At 39.8% G+C, this 25,194-nt stretch overlaps 2 protein-coding genes across 2 annotated transcripts in view; one reads left to right on the top strand and one right to left on the bottom strand.

The window, feature by feature from the left end:
• Positions 1-3,828: 3,828 nt before the first annotated feature.
• LOC146721154 (uncharacterized) lies at positions 3,829-5,744 on the bottom strand. Its single transcript, XM_085487345.1, is given in 2 exon segments — positions 3,829-3,936; positions 3,938-5,744. Coding segments are annotated over 2 exon segments (1,776 nt in total). The 5' UTR covers positions 5,678-5,744; the 3' UTR covers positions 3,829-3,900.
• A 6,184-nt stretch (positions 5,745-11,928) lies between these two features.
• LOC114932283 (uncharacterized) overlaps positions 11,929-25,194 on the top strand; it is a 31,977-nt gene continuing 18,711 nt past the window's right edge. Inside the window, exon 1 of the mRNA XM_085487363.1 lies at positions 11,929-14,414. Coding sequence (XP_085343489.1) covers positions 14,276-14,414 — 139 coding nt within the window. The 5' untranslated portion in view covers positions 11,929-14,275. The remainder of the gene's footprint in view (positions 14,415-25,194) is intronic.

Here is a 25,194-nt window from a genome sequence, read left to right as displayed (position 1 = left end):
TTCGACCGCGCACATTTCGCCGATTGTTTTTTCATCCTCTTGTAGCTGTTATATCTTTTTCAATCAGTTAGTGGTTTGAAATCATGGTTGGATATGTTCGAGTGCCTGCAATTTCCCTGTATCGGTTATACATGCATCACCAATGCAAAGCAGACAATTCTAATTCTAAAAAATGAAATCTGAATTTATATTCGCGAATGTATGGAAGAGAATGAATGAGTAAATACTCGTATGTTCATGAGAGAGAAAGCGTGGAAGCGATAGACAGATAACAGTGACGAATAACAAAAAAAGAAGAACAATCGTGAGTACCATGAATATTCATTCGTCTATTTATTTTACGGTCTATAATCGCGTAATTTGATTCTCGAGTCCCAACGAGAGTTCCATTTTTCCAAGCACGCTTCCCTTACCATTTAGTTATATCACTCTCACTCGTGTTCTAAATTTTTACAGTTCTTTTTTCGATAGGATATCAGAAGATTTTCAATTTATTGCGCATCTACCGTATTTTAGCGATTAATGGTTTATTGCCGGAAATAGTAGGCTAATAAAATTGATCAAACGAAAATTGATCAAACAAATTGATCAAACAAAAATTAAAAAAGTGCGTAGAGTCTATTTTATTTGTCTGCTTCATTATATATTTGATAGGAAATCTCTAAAAAAATTACCTGCTAGATATATCAAAATAATAGTATCTACATAAATTTTTTTCAAAGTACTAATTTGATTTTTAAAACTACGATATATAATAGTTACTAACATATTTATGTAAAATATATATACATATATTTCTAATTTGACCTTTCTTAATTTTTCATTTTTATTTTTTAAAAATGTGTCTCAGATAAAAGAAAAAAAATAATACGCGTATTTTTATGAAAATATTTCCAAGAGGCGAGAATATATTCTCACAAAGTGTCATCAATAAATATTGATTGAATTTACGCTATTAAATTTTTGTTACTTTGCGTGATTTTTTGGGCTATCACTAAATTTGTTCTTTTTCTGATCGGTACGTTCAACGCAAATATATAAATATAATAAATTGATGAAAAGTGGAGGTTCAACTTATATCAAATCCATTCTCAATTGTAACAGTCGCGACCTTAACAAAAACGTAATATATTGCTTTCGGAAAAGATCGACCGTTTCGGTTTCGAAGAAAATTACGACGTCGGGCTTATAAAGACCGCCGTCGTCGCCTTTCGTGCCAGGGTTCGACTAACGGTTGTACACAAGAGGTGTGTAAGGGATATGGGAGAGAGAGACGTGATTGCCGCGGTGGTTGCAGTAGTCGGTAGTAGAAACGAATAGAGTGTAGTGTATATATATATATATATATATATATATATATATATATAGAGCTGGCTGACTGTGGCTGGCTGGCTGGCTTGACTACCGGGACTTGCGACCTATCGTTTATTAATTAACCGGCTTAATTAATAATTCAATAACCGCTATCACCGAGCCCCCTCGCGAGCACTGCGTCGCTATTTCCACCACTATCAACCTCCGTGCCCTCGTTTAGACATGTACACGCTGCGTTGCGTACGAAGCTTGCCGAATCCGGCGAACCAGCCTCGACAAACCTACCGTGTATATTGTTTAGCTCGTATACACGCATACGAAACATCGTAGTACATATACACGTACACAAACCGAGCGCCTACGTGTGTACACAGAATGTTCCGGAACTCCACCCTTCGCTCTTAACGACTGAGTTTCGCGATCAATGGCGGTTTCTTAACAAAAATTATGATCCACAGTATCCCTTTTAATCCTATCATAATTAATTATCGGAGACAACATTCTTCATTGAAAATCCGCTTAGAAACGCACCAGGTTTTGTCCTCATTTTTCATTTAACAAAACTCTTCAGTTTTTACATCGTTTTGCACGTAGGGCCGAAACTGACCAAGAATCTGGGAAAAAAGAATGAAGAATGCACAACAATTGTATATGTTACATATAACAATGTGCACGTATGTGTATATATTTATATATATGTTTAATGCATATATGCCTATATACATATATGTACGATATATACACACCTGTACATACATACGAGTGCGTGACTGCATTGTATGCAACGCGTGCACACACACGTGCACGCGTGGTACGAGAGGCACGTTCACGCTCGGCAGGGTGCCGCGACACGTGGCCAGTGTAAAACAAACGCGGGGGTGCCGCGCACCCTGTGTAAACGTGTAAATGTGTATAATATAACACCCCACAGGCCACGCAGCCAAACCACTTTGTCGTTCAAATAACATTTTAGCGGAAGCACCGCCATTACTCCGCCACCGTGTGTAGATCGACGCGAATTTTTCAAACAAACGAAAATATAGAGCTTAGAGACTCTTTCTTGGAAGGTACACTCCGTAGATACATATATATAAAAAAGGAGAAAATACCGGATATAGTGATAAGGCATCGAAATGAATCACGCTTCCGCTAGCGGAAAATGCTAGAAAAATTGCTAAAGATGTACAAATTACGAAAAATATTTGTGAAAGTCCATTATTATCTGACGCTAATAAATAATAATAATTTTAATTAAAAGTATATATTAATATAAAAATATTAAAAAGATACAATTGTAGGCGTATCTTTTTTACTGAACTGTAGCCGTATCTTTTATCGAATATCGAATCGATCAATTAATTATTGATTATTGAAATGTAGGAATGCAGGAGAAGGCCGGATGAATTTAGTTGAATCAGGAAAAGAAGTCAGGTTCGGAAGATATATATATATATATATATATGTGTTTATTGCGAGTCGAAAACGTCTTCGCTGTCCAAGTCCCGTTTCTATTCTATCTTCCTTCCTGCCGCCTCGATATTAAAGATCTTCTGCCGGTTCGTGAGAGAATGCGTGCTTGTATCTCGATAAAACGCTCCGAAGATGATGTTCTCAACAATGTGTCTGTTACTCAAAATCGCCGGTACTTATACCGCTCCTAATTTTATCCCTTCCCGTCAGGCTCGGGCCAATCGCTAAGCGACAGCTAAACTTTACTCGGATTTTGTTATTCGAACGGTCGCGTCTGTTATTTTCTAAGCCGATCGCTTTCTCTCACTGTCGCACACGGTATAATAAATACAAATAATCAAACCCGAGGACAAAACGACAAGACGCACTCGACAATAACGTGACAACGCGACACGTACAATACATCCTGAAAAATAATAATGATCGCACGCTTACAGTTCGGCCATTCTGACATTTTGGCCGTCTCGGTCAAACGATAAAATAGAACAAAATAAAATATAATTTGAACAAAATTCCTTTACAAGAGAATGCATCGTCATGCACGTATATACGGACGCATTTGGTCGGGCGCAAATATACCAGTTATCGTTTTATTAAATCTTTCCACCTGTCCGTTTGCTCTCGGCGTGCTCACAGCGATTGATACGTGCTCTATGGCACCGGATTCCAAGTATCTCTTAAATACGTCAGATGTGAAACAAGTTCCTCTGTCCGAAATTAAACGTTTCGGTTTACTATACACGCGGAAATATTCACAGAGATACTTTATCGATTTCTCCGATGCTGTCGACTTACGCGGGTAGAGCCGGATAAATTTAGCGAACGCGTCAATGACAACAAACAGGTGACGGCTAAACTTAAAGACAGAGTTTTTTCTAATCAAATCGTACAATGGTTTTGCCACCAATAAAAATCTCGGAATGAATTGACGAAAATAATTCGCGAATCCGACGAACCTATGTACGTCCCTGATGTTACGTGGTACAGGATAATTCAAAACAGGCTCTATATTCTCGTCGGTGTCTCTCGTCGCAATCTCGCGTAAGATTTCCTTGTCCGCGACCGATAATCTCCGCGGGCGCATACTTATCGGTTGTTCATGTTTCGGTGCGATAATCATTTCGAAATCCGGCACGCACTTCTCCGCTCGAAAATTATTTAGATAACAAGATTCATAGATCTCGCGGATCTTTTCGGCTGCATCCTTGTCAACCGCCGGATTAATTTTCAACTCTTCGCTCGGATGTACCACACTATCGTCGCATTCAATATGCATCATTTGGCAAATGACGCGCGCTTCTTCCGTGCTTGCAATTTCGAGATCTTGCCCTAAAGTAACACGCAGCGACGGACAATTCAAGAAATCTCTACCGAGTAGCACACTATACGCCATCGTATTATGAGGCACCGTGTAAAACTTCATTTCCAAACGCACGCCCCTCACCTCTAAGTCGGCGTGAACGATGCCGTCGATATTTAACCGCGAGCCGTTAATTCCGCAAAATTGACCGACGCACTCGTCCGCGAGCAGACGTGAGTCGCCCCGAATTACTTCGCTTTTCACCAAACTAATCGGAGAACCCGAATCTATTAACGCGTCTACTACATAATTATCAAACCCGTTATTTTCATCTTTAGCCCTGATTTTCACCGTAATCATGTATGGTTTTAGTAATGCAACCGGTTGCACGACATTCGTCAACGCAGCTCGCGCAACGCTATTCGGCGTTTCCGACGCCGCGGACCGATTTCGCTTCGGACATTCTCTGGCGAAATGGTTCGGAGATTCGCACACGTAACACGCTCGCTTCGCTTGCGGTCGCACACACTGGGCCGCGGTATGGCCTGTTTCACGACACTTATAACACCTCGTCGGGCCTCCCCGCGTCGCCGCCTCTGCTCTGACTCCGCTGGTTGTCCTCACTCCGTCTCTCCCTGGCCGGACGTCTGGTCTCTTTGGATTCCCTCGGACCACCTTCTCGAACGCCTTCAATAATTCTCTTCCGGATTGGAAGTTCATCAGGCGCGCCTGGCTCTGCAGACGAGGATCTGTCACTCCTTCGATAATATAATCGAGGAGCTCGTCTTCCGCGATTGGTACGCGATTTGCGAGAATCACCTTTTCGTGGTAATAATCGCAGAATTGCTCGTCTCCTTTCCACACACGAGCCTCGAATTCCCTCCTCAGTGACAACTTTCCTGGCCGCAGGTCGAACATCGACTCCATTTTCCGCAGAAGGTCCTCCAGGTCCAGCGTCACATACTCGGCCTTGGAGTAGAACCACGTCAACGCACGACCTTTCAACCGAGAGCTAATTAATACTCTCGCTGAATTCTCGTCCAACTGGTACGTGCGTCTCAGCAGCTCCAACTGCTGCTTCCATCTCCAGAAAGTGCTATCAGTTGCGTCAAATTCGGGCAGCAGCTCCTTGATTCCTCTCACACCGCCGAACGCAGAAATGACGCTGCCGTTCGTTATCGTCGGTGTCGAGGCTGCACTCCTCATCATCTCTATTTCTCTTTGGAGCAACTGTCGCTCTCTCTCCAAAATTTCTCGCTCTCGACGCAGTAATAAGAGTTCTGCCTGCGTCGCGTCGTCATGCTCTCTCCGTTCCGGCGTCGTCATCCTCACTCGGTCCCCTCGTCTCGGCGTATCGTCCACGGTCTCCATCTCCATGGCGTCACCCTGTTCACTGGGTGAACGCACACCTCCTGAAGCCGGGATGCCATCCGAATATCTCTCCTGCCTCCGTTGCTCGCTTAATCTCGCCCATACGCCTGAATCGTTGGTATTCAGGCGGTGGATGAGCTCGGCTTTCGACCCTCCCAAGGTCAGTCCTTTCTCGCGAAGAGCCTCCTTCATCTCAGCGATGGTGAAATCACTCGGCTGCATCGTTGCTGTCACTCCGATCCGCTCGACTATTCGGCACACCGCGATGTCCACGATACTCACGCAACCCGACGATCACCACGCGTCAATCGTCTCTACCTGCGCGTCTCACACTCGACACGTATCGCGAACAAATCCCGAAATCGCCTGTCTCAAGTCGAATTCGCGAAACCGGATGCAACGCCTCGATCCCACTTCTGATAAACTGTAGGCGTATCTTTTTTACTGAACTGTAGCCGTATCTTTTATCGAATATCGAATCGATCAATTAATTATTGATTATTGAAATGTAGGAATGCAGGAGAAGGCCGGATGAATTTAGTTGAATCAGGAAAAGAAGTCAGGTTCGGAAGATATATATATATGTATTTATTGCGAGTCGAAAACGTCTTCGCTGTCTAAGTCCCGTTTCTATTCTATCTTCCTTCCTGCCGCCTCGATATTAAAGATCTTCTGCCTGTTCGTGAGAGAATGCGTGCTTGTATCTCGATGAAACGCTCCGAAGATGATGTTCTCAACAATGTCCTCGTTACTCAAAATCGCCGGTACTTATACCGCTCCTAATTTTATCCCTTCCCGTCAGGCTCGGGCCAATCGCTAAGCGACAGCTAAACTTTACTCGGATTTTGTTATTCGAACGGTCGCGTCTGTTATTTTCTAAGCTGATCGCTTTCTCTCACTGTCGCACACGGTATAATAAATACAAATAATCAAACCCGAGGACAAAACGACAAGACGCACTCGACAATAACGTGACAACGCGACACGTACAATACATCCTGAAAAATAATAATGATCGCACTCTTACACAATATAATACGAGAATTGTTTTACATTGTAACAAAGTCGTAAAAATAAAATGAGAAGTATTTATACGTAAAATTATATATCGCGCTGTGTGATAAAATATTATTACAAAATATTATAATATATATAGTACGATGTGTATAATATAATAATAATAATTTGCCGGGTGAGCTAAGTGCGACACAGTATGTGCACGCGAGCGCACAGCTTCGGTTATTTAATTTCAATATTGGGCTTTTACATCGAGCGGTTTGTAGTCCAGGAGCTTTTGGTGTGGTCAATATAAACGCGCGGTTCGATTTTCTATAACGCGGGTTACATGCGTGCGGTCATTATCCGGGAAATACGGATAATAAAAACGCGACTGGGTCCCCGTTCAATTTCGACGTATTTAAACTTTGCAGTGGTCAAAGTCCGATTGTTACTACGTGTGTATGTGTGTTTTTGCGTGTATATATGTCTGCATCAGATGCGACCACTGAAAAAGAAACATAATGATTCAACGCGTTAGTGTTCCGTGCGTTTCGGCCAATAAATTTTTAAATTTAATAATTCACGCATATATGTAATTACGATAAGACCTTGGTTATGCGCCGTAATCGCAATTGGTTCTACGGTGAATACGATTCGATACGTATAATTTGCAATTTAACTTTGATTAACGTACTAGAGAATCTGAAAATTTTTGCGAAAATTAGTAATCGTGGAAAATAACGAGTGCCTCTGGAGATCAAGTGCACGGAGAAAATTATTATGTTTTCCCCCACACTGAAGGGATATTTTGCCATGTCGGATTATACAATAAACAAATAACTTTTCAATGTTGGGAGAGCTGGAGCACACGCGATGAAATCGCGTATTCTAGCTTTGCATCAACAGAACGTTTGACACGTGTTATTCTCGATTTATGTTATTAACGCGAGAGATATCGTGTAAAGCTAGATTCACGCAAATTGAACTCGCACAAAAAATAGAACCATCTATATTTCACCAGAAGATAGCGGCTAAGCGATTATAATCGTTTTTCATGTATTAAACTTTGTTATATTCCGCGTTTAACTGTGCAGAGAGGAAACCGTAGTGTAGCGAACTTATTCCCGTTTAGAGCCCAACTTTGCAGTTTTGGGAGTATTCAAATTTATATGCGGTAGAACAGTTATCGTAAAGGTTAGCCATTTGCATCCCGATTTGATTGAGGTCGCTGGTGAAATTTGCGTAGACGAGATTTTCAATTCGCGTCAACGAGATTTTCAATTTGCGTGCTTCAGAGCCATACTTCGATGTGAACGACAAATTTCGAGGGCTGAAAACATCCTTACGTGACTTTCTCTTTATTATTTATATGTTAAATATTATTATAGGGCACAAGTGTTTGATATATTTTTTCATTATCAAAATATTATATAAATATTTAAATATAATATTATATAATTCAATGTATAAAGGGATTTTACATTCTCGATATTTATATCGATAAATTATAAATGTCGAAAGAAAGTCCAACAAAAAAAAGCAGAACGGCTCAGAGCAAAGCTGCAGTTCTGACGTAAACGTCACACTTTTTTCGTTTATTTTTTACCGTCCGCGTCAATAATACCGCGCGCACACACACGATGGAAAATGCGCGGACAGTCGTACCTCACGGAAAAATAATTCGCGCGAAGGTAACACAAATTGATCTCTCCCGCGTGGTCCATTAGTCCGGGTTACAGGGCTTTCCAGATTAGACAGAAGTACGCCCCCTTTGCAGAAGGGTAAAGAGCGACGGTAGTGATGGCATCGATAGCCTCGCGCGTAAGTATCGAACAGTTTGCAATTATTCACGAGTAAGTATATAAATGTCAACGTGCGCGAATGTGAATATCCCGAAAAATACTCGACGTTTTTTTAATCGCAAATTTAGTTGGCAATAGGAAAAAATAATATAAACATATCGACGATATATGTAGTGTATTGTATGAAATGAATTAAAAATACAGAATTTTCAAGATACATTACATCGATCATAAATGTCAACAATTTTTTTTATTTGACTGAAAGTTTCGAGCAAGACTGACAGACTCGGATGTATATTTTTAAAAAAAAGCATAAAAAACCAGCATATTCGCGAGAGTTTGAATTTAATAGTCGAAAAAAAATAAAAATGTTTAACTTCAGTCTATCAATTTTCATAGCTCGTGTAATACAATGGTCGACGGGCCATCACTACCTACGCGTATAGTATCGCTCCACGAAGAAGGTGGGAGAGCGGATTAGGCTTGGGGGCAGAGACCTTGCACCGAGCTTGAATTTGAAGGCGTCTGGCCAAGCAGGAGCAACCACCGCAGCCGGGGTTGCTTGCCGTATAAACGAGCTTCCGCGAGGGTGAGGTCGGCGAGATGAGACCCGGAGAGACGAATGGGATCTTAAGACTGGCTCGACAACGTGGCACTTCCGCCGTCGCTGGGAGCGATAACGATCGGGGACATACAGTGGTGTGCCGAAAAATGCTTTTCTGAAATCACCGAGGAGAAAGTTGCCACACGACCGGGAAGAAAAATGCCGGATGCGAGCGATAACGTATTATTACGTGGTTAAGCCGGCTTCGAACAAATCCGGATGACATTTATGTGACGAATTCCGCTACGAGTGAAGAACCTGAATATGCATACCTCCAACTCCAAATATCGATTCGACAAATAGTCTTTTGGATTCGAACAATCTGGATCATTTCGACGAAGACAATTGGAAGAAATTGTAGGGAGTTTAATTAAAAGTATATCTCTGACATGAATAGCACATAGATAAATAAAAAAAGAACATTATAGCCAACAGTATTGAATGTATGTTGTAAAAAAGAATTTAATGTCTCGATATAATGTAATTGACGCATACAGACGATTGTAAGTCTGCACATAAGCGATCTGTAAATATAGCTTCCGCTACTCGGATAATTGAGAAGCGTATCTCTTGAGCTTTTTCTGAGCAATCGGATGTTGGAACAAAATCAATGATACGATAAACAAGTTGAGACCGGCTTATGGATCGCATTAATTTTCTCTCTTTCTCCCTTTCGTACTCGATTTTCGTATCCAATTTGTCAATAAAAAATATAACAAAAACCGCGCTCGAGTGTTGAATTAAAAATTTTCGAATAAACAAGGATGAATACGTGGCTTGTTTACCACCGACTATCACATCTACTATTCACATCACAATTTTAATTGGATTCTTTAAAGTTAACATACATATAGTCATTTAAACTATACATTGCAATTTTCGTGTTTATTTCTCTCAAGTTCAACAGATCGATAGAAAAACGTATATGTTTACCTGATTTAAGTCTAAAGATATGCATATGCGTGAAAATACCACTTTTATTTTACGGAAAGATTAAAAAAAACATCCGTTTCATTCAAATTGAAATTTACATTGATACGTCTGCCTTATTAAGCCATGTAAAATGAAAACGCACAAACCACGGAGGAAGATATACAAAAGCGTCGCGATCTATTTAGTATAGTTACGAAAGATTCGCATTGTTGCGAAACTACCAAAGCTATATGAAATCACGCAGCACGTTGTTGCGAAGTTACCAAAGCTATGAAATCGCGTACTCGACAGGGCATGTAATTAGTATGTTAATTCATTCATCAACAACTCGTATCCAGAATCCAGGCAGACAGCCTGCAACGCGCGCCTATATATGTATTATTATGCGGATATAATTCTCGACCGGATAATTCTCGACCGTCATTCGCGGAAACACGCGTGCACTTATTATGCGCGCGCGAGATATCCATCTCGATTTTCGAGAGAGAGAGAATATATAAATCGGCCCTCGCTATATATCTCTGTCTCTGGCCCGGCGAGAGAAACATTCGCGTACATTCGCCGACAAACGCGTGGGAGGCGCGAATATACGACGATCCGAACGGAATGACTGGCGTGTCGAGAAATCGATCGCGAGCCTCCCCTCGCGCATTGATTGAAATAACGCGAGCGAGGTATCGAACGTTAACCGTTCGCGGTTAGCGCTCGGTAACTGCGGCACACAACTTGAAGGCTTTCGTTATTTACCGCCGACGAATCACACCGGTGCAGGCGCGCGACATCGAAATCCCGCGTCGCTCGGCATTGGGAATCACGTTGGCGCGGTGCGTCGGCATTTTAATTAATCGATCGCGCGCAATTAATTTATCGGCGCAATCGACGGTGGTCGGTTCTCGCCCACGATCGTGCGACCCATAATAATGGACCGCGAGAAGAGCGTAAAGAGCCAGCGCAGTCAGCGTTATTTCACGGGCCGCAACGTCGCTCCCTCATCTGGGCCTCCTTATTTAAGCTAATTGATTTATTACGCAACCCACTAGGAGCGCCTTTCTTTAATAATCCCTCATTGGACCCGGGACTAAGGGACCGGCGAAACTTACGTATATATATATATACGAGCGTCTAGACGTGCTCTAATGCGGACGAGAGCGATGAATACATTTTACAAATTAAAACAGATCGTGACGGTCATTAGAATGCGCGATATCTCCCAGGTTTTATGTATATATATGTATATTCTCTCTTTCTCTCTCTCTTCTCTGTTATTTTATTCTTTATTAAATTCATCTCGATATAAACGCGCGCGCGCGCGCACCCGTGAGAATATTTTATTTCCATTCCAATATTATCAATGTTGCCTATCAATATATTATCGACGTAATAACAGATTTCTCTCGTTTAAAGTTCATAAAATTTTGATAAAGGTTTCGAAAATGTAATTGGCTAATTTCAACGATTATTACGCGCGATCGAATATACGATACTGTTGATATAAAACCACAAGTAATCCATTTTATATACGAGTATGTTATATCAATTGGATTTGAGGACAAAAGAGACTAAAATAGAAAATCCACATAGTAATCTCGTAAATCCATTGTTTCGTTCTCGACGAGAATTCTTTGGACATACCATATGTGGCTAAAGAGTTAAGCCTATTCACACAACAAGCGGGACAGAAACACAACTTTCAATATGACAAGCTGATTTACTGCTATACATGTACTATATGAAACAAAGGCGAGTCAAGTCGAAGACAGTCGCTAAAAGGATTCGGCGATGTGTTCTCTAAATAGACGAGGGTCCGAGGTCGCCCTTTGGCCGAGTTTATTACCCGAATTAATTGGTTTATAGATCACCCCCTTCTGACGGAGACCACGTGCGGTTACGCGGTGATGGGACCAAGAGGGAAAGAGAGGTCGCAAAAGGGAGGAAGGCTTGGCAGAGAGAAGGAACAAGAGGATCAGAAGAAGGGTAAAAGAGAGAGAGAGAGAGAGGGAGAAAATGATTTGAAAATTCAGTAAATAGGGGGATCGCGCGAAAGTAGGAAGACGAAAAAGAGGGAAAGGTACCGACAAGCAGGAAAAGAGAATATAAGCAGCAGCAGGAGGGGAGGAATCGCGATTCCAAGAGTGGTGGCAGAGCATGCGCGGGTGGGAGTGGCACCTTATTCGTCGTATCGCTCCCGCCAAGGGTTTCTGTCAACTACGAACTGCCGATGGTAAAGGTTCTCGGGGATACTTGTAATAAACCCGAAACACATCCGCATGCGAGTCCGCGGAATCATGTACGTTTTATAACAACTAATTTACTCTCCTCGATTTTGTAGTGTGGAGAAGAGCGAACGCAATCGGAATATTGTGACATATCATTTTTTTAATTAAAAAATACATTTTCTCTTTTCGAAATATCTCTACAAAAAAAAATAAATAAATAAAAAAGTGCGCTAATATAATATATGTGAAATGTAAATATAGAGTTTGATGAGATTTATTAATTAAGTCGAGTTACATCTCCAATTCGAGTCATCGATGAAGACGTGTGTGTGTTCGAGAGTGACAGTGTCTTCGCGAAATACGCGATGAAAATTCACCGGTGAATGGATACAGTGACGGTCGACGAATTCGAGAAATGTGCTCGTAAGAATTAAAACGACAATCAAATGTGATAAATCGCGCTTTCGAAAGGAGTATAAACGCGACGAAGGAAGATACTGGCGAATAATCGGGATCACGACACGTGGCTAGAGGCGAAAGTGTCACGTGGGCGGTATCGCGTTTGAATTCGCGTTCGAATCATCGATCCAAATTCCTGCAAGATACAATAATTCGCAAACGCGAGAAAAAATTTCGATCCGTGGAAAAAATTGCTAGAAGAATTTATTAAACCGCGAAATTAACATAGGCAAAAAATTAAATTACAGCCACTGATCTCTCCGATGATCCATTTTTCTTCCTCTCGTCGTACTGCAATAATAAAAAAAAAAAACGAAAATAAAGGAGGATCCGGACGCGCACATCAGCGGATGATTGCGGAAGCTGGATGAAATTCGCGAAAAATTTCGCGCCGCATCTTTGCGCGCGAAGACTTTGATATAACTAACGAGCCCCGGCCGACGAAAGAGCCGGTTAATCAACGAAGCGATGAAGAACCATTAGCGGAGGGAAAACATCTCGTTTGTTTTCATCTCGAGTACGCTCGTCCTGACTTTGGAAAATAGAAATAAAAACAATCCGACGCGAAACTCGACTTCTTCCAGACGCGTAGACACGTTTCGTTCTTCGACAAGTAATTATTCCGCGTTAATTAACGCGTGCTATCGAAGAAGACGGAGAGAGTAGAATTAATCCGCTGAAAGGGAACGACGAGGGTCATGAGGGGAATGATGATTCCTTTGACAGAGATATATACGTAGTGGCGCACATCTGGTTAACGTTGTACGCAAAAAAAAGAGTAGAAAAAAAAAAACAGAAAGAAACGCGTCGAGTCTGCGTAAAAAGTTGGTGAACGCGGCCGAGAAAGAGCCCCAAAGCAAGTTGCGGAGAGAGGACGAAAAACATTATGGGACAACGTTTGCGGCGGAAACAGCGCTCGGCGTCCAACAACTAACGATAAAAGGGAGGATCGTTAAGCTCGAGAAGACCCTTGCGAAATGACCGAAGTAAGCTGGAGTAATAGCGAAATTGCTTTCGCGCGGATACACGAAAGCTGAGTGCGGTTATTGCTGTGGTTTCTTTCGGAAGAACACGTGGCCGCATCGAAAAAACATTCTTTTCGCGAGAAATTGAAAGAATTTCTCTCTCTTCGTTGATTAAATAAATCGCGAAAGAACGTTAGATAAGAAGTCTTGCGTGATAATTTAATTTCGATGAAACTCGCAAGTAATGTAACAGCTATTTTCTATCTGGTATCGCAATCAACTGTTATCTTACGATTTTCTCGAGAAATAAAGTTGAAAAGATTGTATCTCTCGTGAAGAAAAAAAAAGAACGGCAAGAACAACGAAAAATTCCTCGCAAATTCCGTTAAATCCAAGCGCAAGGTGGAATTTTTTTCATGCGATCGGTATTCCGGAACATCTTAAAAAGCACATAGCTACAGAGAATATTTCTACGGGGATCCGTAAACGCGGAAGAAACATCGCGCAAGAATAAAAACGACGAATGCAAAGAAATTCCATTGGTTTTCCATCGATTTATCGGCATTCGAATTCGAGCGTCCATTTATACATTATTTCTAAATATATCTCTGAAAAATTATCGAAGCAAATTTCCTCGAAAAACACGTGGCATCTCTCTGAATGCGAAAATCCCAGAATATTGTGTACGCGGATTAAAGTGAAGATTTTCGGTATAAATTCCGAGGTGCTGATTCCTCTATAACTTTCTTTTTTTTTTTTTCCTCGACGACGCAAACGGCCGCGATTATTCACCCCTCCCTCTCTCTCTTAACCTCCCCTCGCGCACAAATGTCAAGTGAACGATGAAGTACTCGAGGGCGCAGACGAAGAATTGGAGCGCCACTTCGCCCGGCGACGAATCGTGCTCCAGGTGCGGCAAGTGTCTGACTAAAATGCAGTTCGTACTACTGTCGGTGCTATTCTGCTCTTCTCTGACGACAGGTAAGACAGGTTTAATCTCGCCGGAACGGCGACTCTTTCCCATCGTCACCCTTTTCCTTCCGGCTTCCCCTCGCTCACATTCGCTTGTATAATTTACTTTTTCTTAACTATATTTTAGCGCCCGCAATTTGCATATTCCCCTTTGACCGCGAAGTGTGAAGCTTTAATCCTTGTAGAATTTCTCAACTTTTTGCGGAATATAAATCTAATGTAAGTTTTGATATATATAATGTTGATTTCACTTTTAAATTACACCGAGATTCTTCGATATAAATTTTCGAATAGCTGCGAAATGGATTGATTTTTTTTTTTTTTTTTTTTTTTTACGTCGGTCGAGAGAATGATGATTAAAATGTTGAAATGTGACGACAAGGTTTAAGCGATCGGAAAACCCGTAGTAAGCATGAGGATCTATATAGCAACGCTTTGGGCAATTAACATAATGAATAATTGTGTCGCCCGTGATATGTCATTCCACCGATAAGTGCTTAATGGGTAAATTAACGTTGACAAAGTGACGTAATTAATCCGCTAACTAGTTATTAAAGTCATCGTGGATACGCGACGCATACCTCATCCCCATTACGGAGGTAAACCTCGTTTTAACGTAGGCTGAAAAGAGATTGAGATCATAAATATTCAGCGATGTTTAAAGCGAGCGCCCGGCGGGAAATTTTCACTTTGAAAGATATACAATGTTACATACATATATACATGCGCATATACATATATATAAAATATATTTTATATATATATATATATATATATATATATATATATATATATATATATATATATACACACATAGTCATATATGTATAACATTTTATGCATATATATATATATATATATATATATATCGAAATCGCACAAGCGGGAGTAATTTAACAAGAACTTCGTGTCGACCCGCGTAACGCGACAAACTTAGCGTAACCGATGTAATTCGCGCGCAAAGCGCTCTGGCTTTCATAACACTCTGTGAATTCAGGACTATTACACATCCCATCCGATTGGAATTGTTGTGAATATATACCACAGATTGCTTGCTAGTAATTAAGTTGTATTAATAACACGCAGAGTGGACAATTACTATGGCTATTAACGGTTATCGCTTTGTATCCGCGCGTGCAGTACTATTCATATCATACGAAACGATTTTGCGTCGAATTGTAGAAATTCGTTAATTTTATAAGTATCAAATTTCACATACGCAAAAGCTTACACAGTTTACAAATTACACCAATAGTTTGATACATGTAATCCGTAATTGTAAATTATAATATAATATTTCCCTTTTAATCTCCCAAAAATACATATCCAGAGAGACATTTTACACACATTATTTTATATGAAAAATAGAATCTTCCCGAGAAAAATATATCCGACTGAAGAACTATAAATTTCGCGAAACAAATATTTTTACTTCACGCTGTGGAAACAATCTTGCAATTTCAGTACGTCAGAAACAAGCCTGGCAATTTTTACGACTGTGTGGAAATTTATTCAAATCGGTTACGTGCAAAACTCAAGGCGATCATAGTACGTCATTTGTTTCCCTCTAAGAACGCCCGTGCGACACGTATACCTGATGTCACCGACGTCGTCAGGTTTACATAAATGCAGTCTGATCTCGCTGCGGGAATCCAATCCGCGCAAAAAGTCGTAATAGAACCGATTCGTTCGCGAAGGGTCATCCGTTTTGCGTTGACCGCGATTCGAGACGAAAGAGTGGATGATTCGTCGAATATATAAATCAAATCGCGCGATCGTAGATTTTCTCTAAATTTCCCGCGAAAGAACGAGCAAAGAAACGCAGTCGTTTTTCGCGGACGGAGAATGCGGCTGTGGAAAAACGAAAAAAGCGATCAGGGAGGGTGGAAAGACGACTCCTAAGCAGGAATAGAGAATCGGCGAAAGAAAGGCGTGCGAATGCGAGGGAGACGAATGCAACGCGGGGACCAACGAAGAAGATTATGCAAACGGTAGGCAATTCGATTGGAGTGCACCGCAAATAACCGCAGTTTTAACCCATTCGACTAAGTGCACGAGAAAGACCGGCTGCCTGCCAGCCATTAGAATATCGCGTTCAAACATGTAATCTCAGGCAGCGGAACATTGATGTTTGTCGAGGAAAAGGGACGGATTTTAGGCCAGGTTTCATTAAAATCTTACCTTTCGTTGACTCGTCACGTCACTCATGAAATCGCTCTCGCCGCCGGCTAAACAATCAAGTTCCCTCGACGCGGGCCTTCGCGGTTCTGAATAAATATTAGGATATTTAGCGTCACCACCCACACCTCCCTGAAACGATACAAATTATGCGGGACGTATATCAAAAATGCTCGATAATATATTAGCAATTAAGAAAAACAACATTTTAAAAAATGTGTCAAAATCATATATAATCAATCAATCCATTAACAAATGTTTATCGATATTAATATACATATTAATATGTATCAATATACAGGAATATATCGTAATATTTTATAAACGATATAATATAAAGTATTGACACGGATGAAAATATAAAGATAATTAACTGATTAATATCGAAACTTATCAGGACCAAACAAATTGACGCAAATTGTAATAACGCCGATACTTTCAAATAATATGCAACAAATATAAAAAAGTTTTGTGAAATTACTCGTAATACTTATTAACTATAGTTACATTTGATTACGCTATTCATTTATTCGCAGTATTTTTACGAGAGGTCGACCGATAGTCTCATCTGGCTGCGCCTCTTTGGCGATATTAGTGAGCGAGATTCGAGCTTATGCGGATTAAAGCACAAGTGATTTCAGTGACGTAAATATTATCGAAAGAATCATTGTTCGATGGCAAAATCTGTTCCATCGTATTAAAATGAATGTAACATTTCATATAATACAAAAGAGAATAAAAACTGTAGATATAAGTATTAAAAATAATAATGCAAAACAAAATCATATTGTTTTAAATCTTGTGTATTTTTTTCATTTGTACTAAGTGGAAAAATTATATGTATATATGAGGGATATTTATAACATTATACGCATATCTTAAAATCATTAAATTAAATTTCCGTCAAATTAAAGTATATATGCAAAGTTCGGACACAAGATTCTATTAGTCTACTATTTATATTTATATATGCATTTATGCATTTTATTTATCAAAATTTTCCTTTCAATTTTGAATGCTAAATATTTTAATGATAAAATATAATATAAAATTTTAAGAAAATTGTATACATTTCAATCACATATTTCTTTATTATTAATGTAAGCAGAGCTGAATCGAGGCTATTTCGCGTGCATTCGGTTGAAAAGTTTCGAAAATTATATTAGTAAAAAAAAGTAATAAATTAGACTCAGGTAAAGTAGAAGCACACAATGGCCTTTTGCAACGGCTTTCGCTTTCTGTGAACAGAAGAACTATAACTGTGTATGCGTGACGCGAGTAAGATGACCCTAGCAAAGCTAGCATCATTATAGAATTAATTCGCTCTTATCGCCGTACTGCGATCGGTAGCTACGAGGGGTTGCGGTATTACACTCGAATTATTATCATGCTTAATAACATTCTGTGCACAGCGCATGCACGTAAGTGCACAAATATCACACACACCTGAGACAGACAGAAAGGGAGAGGGTGACTTGCTTCAGTTCATCTATGATTGCTCGCGTTTCACATAATATTGCCTAGTGCTAATTATAACAGGTACTTCGTATATAGAATTAAATTTATATTAAATAAATACATATATGTATATGTATATATATGATAACAAACAAAAAAATTATTTACCCACATTAGCACCACTATCATTATTTAAATGATTAATTATAGTTGGAAATATAATGGAATAAACGTGCCTAAATAGATTGCCAAAATTCAATTAAAGTTAAATATCATCATATTCCTAAAGTGACGAAATTCGTGAAATGGCTTCTTTTATAATGCAGTTTTTCAACTCGAGAGGAAAAAACACTATAGAATTGAAAAATTTAATGTTCCAGAGAAAAGCATCTATTTTATGTAATATACATCCTTTTTTTCGTTTTATCTTATATATACACATATACAATTATTTTGATCAGTTTTTTATATTTTTTTTCAAACATCAACGAATTATCGATTTTCAGAGAATTAATAATTCATGACATATCAGGTTTTGAAAAAACCTTTTTACACGTACCGTCCGCAAGATAAAATATAACAATAAAGATAAAGAAAAAAATTGTACAGCGGGAAGATGAGCGCGATCAATAGTCTCTCTCTCTCTCTCTCTCTCTCTCTCTCTCTCTCTCTCTCTCTCTCTCTCTCGAAACCCTCTCGTTTTATGAAAGATAATTATTTAAAAAGAAATTGTTTGCATGCTGACTCATATTTCCTTTCACTTTATACCTATATTCTGATATTATACTTCCCAAATGCAATCTTCTTGATGGCGGCTTCTAGGTATAAGAGATTAATGATCTCGCAAGATGGTCTTTCGAATGGGGAAGGATAATAACAGCGTAGTAAGGGAGGGGAGAGAGAAGCGTGCATAATGTGGGTCACTCCTGCGAGTCGAGTCGATCGGACCCTCATCGTGCAGTCGAACGCGTTTGAGAAGCAGAATACGCCGAGTCTTGTCCGCCACGGAGTGCGTCATTTTCATACGTAAACACGCGAGGAATAAGGAGGGACAAATGGCGCGCATCGGCAATAAGACAGATGGCTTCTCCGGATACCGTAGCATCAAGAGCTATCTTTTCAAGAGAGACCTTACTCAACGTTCAATCCAACGCAAGATGACGTTTGCACCTTAAAATCATTCCCGAAGTAGCAAGGGGTAAATATTTTATCACAAAAGGGATTTAAAAAATAGTCTAGCTAAAATAATTATTCTTTTCGAAATTAAAATTTTTTAAAATAGGACCGGCTGAAAAGATAACAGTACATACTTTACAAAAAAATAGCACCAAAAAAGTATAAATGTTTTAAAATTATTTTTCCCTAGCGCGCGCGGACACGGGTGGCAAATTATGTCAGAACTAAATTGCGGACGTAAACAGCCCAACATCAGCATACATGGTACGCCCGTGTCTCGAAGAATGCAATTCACAGTTAATTCAGTGTGATAATAATTAAAGGATGATTTAATAATACAAATTTACATTTCTCGTATTTACATTACGTAACATAAAATTAATTTTTAATTGTTTATTAATGAAAATAAACGTATATTAAGTCGCTAATATATAATACATATATGTATATGTATTTAACGTCACGTACGATTATTTTTTTAAAGCGGAACAGAACGAGACAGGATGGAAAGAACGTGACAAGACCACGTCTCTTGATTTTGCGTTGACGATTAATTCGAGCATTAGTGAGATTTAAAGCAGTTCTGGCGCGCTTAATATCCGCGGTTGCACATTGAGGTGACAGCTTAAGATCTGCCAGGACGAGATGATCAGTTCTCACGCAACATGAATCCCTAATCTCAGCCCTCCATCTGCCATCTTAGAGCTCTTAGAGTCTTATACAAAATTGCACTTGCATTATGCATCTTGAAAGATGCATAATAGTGCATTTGTATATATTATTAAGAGTATAATAATATATATAAAAACATAATATATATATATTATTATTATTGCTCGCGTTATTTACAAACGAACGAAATATTATAACGAATGCACCGTGTACCACAGTTTCCGAAAGATAGATGGAAGAGAAAAGGAAAAATATAGACATCGTTCGCATACGAGATCTCGTTTTGAAAACGGTTTTCAAACGATGCCGCGGTTGGTTTCATCCGTTAGTTCCGGAGTAAACGAGTCGCGTAATCGCGATCAAAGTTGCCAGATCGGTAAAGGTTCGTCCGGAAATCACTTTAAAAAAAGTTGCATGATAAAACATGCGCGTGTGTTATTAATAGCTACCAAATAAACATTGAACAATTTGATCATAAAGATTAAATTGTAACGAAATAAGAAAAAAAGTGTCATAGAACTCGAACGGCTCGGAGATTTTTTTCTCTCGCCCGAAGACTTCGAGCTAAAATCACATTTGACGGTTCTGATTGTCAGGATTGACAATGTAGAATAAACTCGATTCAATCGATACGTACAATAACTTTTCTCTCTAGCTCGTGTTTTCTTGCGTCATCTCTCTATACATATTTTGTGATATGCAACCGATCTAAAATCTACATTAACACGAATAACATGGATGTCGGAATATCTGATTTCTCGATACAATGGTCACAATTAATAATTGCAGCCGTATATATATATATATATATATATATATATATATATATATATATATCTATGCACAAGTCGATACCGAAATTATCGGTCAGTATTGTACATATGTACACATACATTTATACTCTTGTGCATTGCGTGCGGTTAATAGCACCGTGGGACCGTTTTACAGCATGACAGAGACAAGCATAAGTATTAATTTCATATTTGTCTCCGTACTTAATTGCCGTAATCGGTTGCATTGCGAGCCGCCTATCGATCATCGTTCTCTGTGTCCATCCTACTTAATTACGTTTCGTGAATTGCGGCAATTGCAGTAATCGAGGCGAGTGCACTTGTGTTACGTCGCTCGGGAACCCTTGAACTTCATGTTCTGTCGCGTATCAATTTTGTACCGAATGAAACGCTTCGAGTTGAAGCAAACTGAAGTACATATTTAGAAATTGACGTGAAATATATATACTTTTAGCTTGCTATCAATGCAATATAATTCGAATAATAACGATGAGTAATTAATTCCAAAAAAAAATAATAAATATAAATGAGAATAAAAATTAGATGTCAAAAATTAAAATATATTCTATAATTAATCAAATAAATTATCGTGTATTTTGTAAAAAAAGCTTGAGAATTTATGTATCTCCCTATTTCTCTTGAGAAAATATTTTTGTATACTAACACTCAAATAAAGGGAGCATTAGGGATGCATTGCATTTCCACAAGATTCCAACGAGTGGTCTCCTCCTGAAAGCAGCGTTGTATTATTAGGCAAAAGCACTCGAAACGCGATCCGCGATGTAGAGGCTCTATGCCTCGACGCGTTAATGAAGATCCGGGCGTTCGTGTCATAATCGTATACGTCCGTGTGACGTTAATCGAGTGGCTTTCTGGAGCATAATCGAGACAAAACAATAAGCGAGGGAAAAGAATCGCGACGGAGGAGACGACAAGTTCTCTCGCTCTCTTTCTCTCTTTTTCTTCTCTGCGGCAGCGGCGCGACGCGTAATTGACAAGGGTAGAGAGAGGTAATGGAGGAATTCCGTTTTGGTCCGTACATTCGATCGTCATTGTCCACGGCCGAACTGGATCTCCATGAGTGGAGAGAGAAGAAGCGAGAGTGAGAGTAAGTAGGGAAGATCGCATTTATTATTCGGCCGCGTGCTCGACGTCGCTCGCAGAAACAATGGGAAAACGAGAGTCACGGTGCGGGCCCGGCACGCTGGAGCACCACTTTCGGCTGTCGATCTCGCATTCGCTTAAAAGCCTCCTCCGTCCGATCAGGCGTGCATATACTGGCTGTATATATGGCTATTGCGTTTTGGCACATTCGCGCGCGAACGCGATAATCGACGGCGAGAAACAGCCGCGTCACGCGGAATGTTTTGCGATGTGTTCAAGATTCGCGAAAATACGATATTTCCTTTACATTTCTGTGTCATACCTTTTTCATCCAATTTTTGCGTTTAATTTTCGGGAGAAGCAATTTAATTATCCCATTTTGCATTTCGGAGATGAACCGATGTAATATACTGTATCCATGAGATATTTCGTAGATGTATATAATATATGTAGATATATGTATACGCAAAATGAAACGAGTTAAAATACCTAAATATAGTTAAAATATATAAATAATCCATGTTGTTCTACTTTCCTTAATTGAATAACAATCGATATCCTAACGATAATCCAATTCTTCGTCGGACGAACGTTTCAATATACTTTGTTCGATATCATGGAACTTTGATTTCATAGATCCCCGATATGCCGAAAACACATTTATCTTTACAAGTGTCTGGTTGAAAACATCTCCGTATACCATCAGTTTTCCCGCGGATTCTGTAAATTTTCCGGGCCACAGATTCTCTTATAAATCCGACACACATCGCGCACTCGCTCCGACTCTTTTTAGAGGCAAAATATTTAATTCCCCGTAGCCGTAAACATCACACGTGCAACGTACCGTATCTAATCCCTTTCCCCCTGTATATACATATATATGTATAAACGAGAAATAAAAAAAAAACCGTTTCTCACCGTTTTTAACGAGCGCGGCCGAACGATCCGCGTAATTTAACAGGGCGTCACTAATGCGATTGGTACCTGGTCGATGATTGATTATTAAATTAATAATCGAATTACAGCTCGCTCGTGGGCGCGCAAACGCACACACACCCGCACACACACACATGTCCGACACACACGCCGTGAGCTCGCCTATGCATTACGTTTTGAGTACGCGTTGCGGTCGACGGCCGAGAGCTTTCGCTCAAACGCGCGCTCGCGTTTCGCGAGAAACACGCGTTTGCGGATTTCTACGCGTTGCTTCTAGTGCAACCTGCACGCGTGTATATGGCACACGGAGAGCAAGAAGCTGTTGACCCAGATCGCCTCTCTCCCCGTTAACGATGCTTTTCGACAGCGATTTCGCGACGAAAACCTTCGATAGCGAAAGCTCTCTCCTCTGTCGAACACTAGCCAGGGTGTTTAGGAAAATTTGAAAATTCAATTTAAGGACATTTCAAGGAAATTTGCACCATTTTCTAATTCTATAATAACGATATATACATTAATTGATTTCATATTAATGAAAATTAATGTATGCATTACAAATATTTAATGGAATATTCTCTTATATTATACTATTGAACGCTTAAAATCTATAAATAACTTATGCGTAACATATATTTTTAGAATCCTAAATATAAAAAATATATTATTTGCAAAGTAAGATGAAATAATTTTTACTCAATAGTCTCAACTGCTCTTTTAGCTGAATGTTCAGAAGCGATAAAAAAAAATCAAGAAAAATCTACGAAAAATTCAAGTACATTCCCAGGATTTTTAAAGAACAAAATTTCAGAACATTTCAAGAACTTCAAGGATTTCAAGAACGGCTAGACACCCTATTAGCGGTTCCTGACATCGATAACGGGGGTTTTCCACAAAATTATTATAATTAATATTTTTTGGTTCATACAATTTTTTTTTAATCCCAAAAACCCCGCCAGGATCTGCTAGTGCTGTCGAATGTTACAATATGTCGAAGGAATATGTTGCAGTTATCGTTGTCATCGTTGTCATTGTCGGGACGCGTTGCTCGATCTAAAGGAGAGTCGAGGGAAAAAAGGGGGAGATTAGCCAAGAAGGCCAAGAATAGGGGCCGGGCGAGTCGCGCTTCCGCCGCAATAACATTATAATTGCAATCCCGCACGTAAAGACGGGGTTAAAGCCCCCCGCTTACCTCGTTATTATCCACTATAATAAAGAGAGCAGAATCGAATCTCCCGAGGTAACTCTCGCACGCATGACGCTTTGCGGCCGACGCACAGGTTGCGTCCCACGCAATTAGAAAGAATACACACAGAGCGCGAGGACATGCGAGGAATTAGAGGAGGAAAACTCTGAAAAATATATACGAATATATTCCGAGCTCTGTACGAGAATTTATAAAAAAAGATTCGGGAAAGAGAGAGAGAGAGAGAAAAAGCTAATTTTATATATCGCGATGAAATCTCCATCAGCCGCACGAAACGCGATGGAACAATCGTGGTTTTTCTTTCTCCCTCCTCGTTGCGAATTTGAGTGGTTCTGGTCGGCGGAGTCCGGCGCATTCAGAGACAATGATCGTGTCACGAGCGCGCTAATTGTATATACTCGGTCGTCCCGATGAGACTTTATTATCTTGCTGATGTCGAGAGAGAGAGAGAGAGAGTACGCTGTCGCGTCGCCGCGAAAGGGAAAAAATGTCTGGTCTGGAGACAAAAGGACGCGATGAAAGGCGCAATTAAAAATCACGAGCCGGCACGAAAATGAGATAAATGCGGCGAGCGCGTATTGCGTGAAATTAGAAAGATAACGTGAATGTCATCGTTAAAAATATCATTGTCAATTCTGAAAAAAAGAGACGTTTTTAATCTTTAACTACGTGCAAGATTATTTTTATTGCGCGCGCGCGCGCGAGAGAGAGAGAGAGAGAGAGAGAGAGAGAGAGAGAGAGAGAGAGAGAAGAAGAATATTCTGCAAAATGTGTTTGAAATTATTGGAAAAATATTTTCGAGTTCGGAAAAAGGGCTAATTAAGAAATAAAACTAAAACTAAAATTAAATTACGATTAATTAAGATTCAAATTTATACAAATTAGTTTTTAGAGACTAAAACTGGAAGTGGAAGTTTCATTTCCTGCGATAGCTCTTTGTAAAAGCATGATTTGAATATTTCAACGCGAAAAATATGTATCGCGAGAAACGTGAAATAAGTCTTACTGCTCAAGATGCATCTTAAAATAAAATAGAGTAGAATAAGGTTTAAGTGTCGTCATCGCATGCGACTATTCCCGCGACAGTTTCTTATCTAGCTATGCAGATTGGTGTGCTTAGTATCATTGCGACAATAAACAAATTGCGCGAAAGTTTGCATAACGAACGAACGAACGACGACAGTTCCATTTTGCGCTCCTAAAGTTTGACATATACGTGAATAGCCATATTGCAAGAGCATCAAGCTCCGTCCAATTCCGGAACGCGGCG

The sequence above is a fragment of the Nylanderia fulva genome, unplaced genomic scaffold (assembly GCF_048542155.1).
Source record: "Nylanderia fulva isolate GAGA-0341 unplaced genomic scaffold, ASM4854215v1 Scaffold54, whole genome shotgun sequence".
In the NCBI taxonomy this organism is placed as follows: Eukaryota; Metazoa; Arthropoda; class Insecta; order Hymenoptera; family Formicidae; genus Nylanderia; species Nylanderia fulva.
The sequence above is the reverse complement of the archived record's forward strand: the minus strand, read 5'-3'. Positions and strand labels throughout refer to the sequence as shown.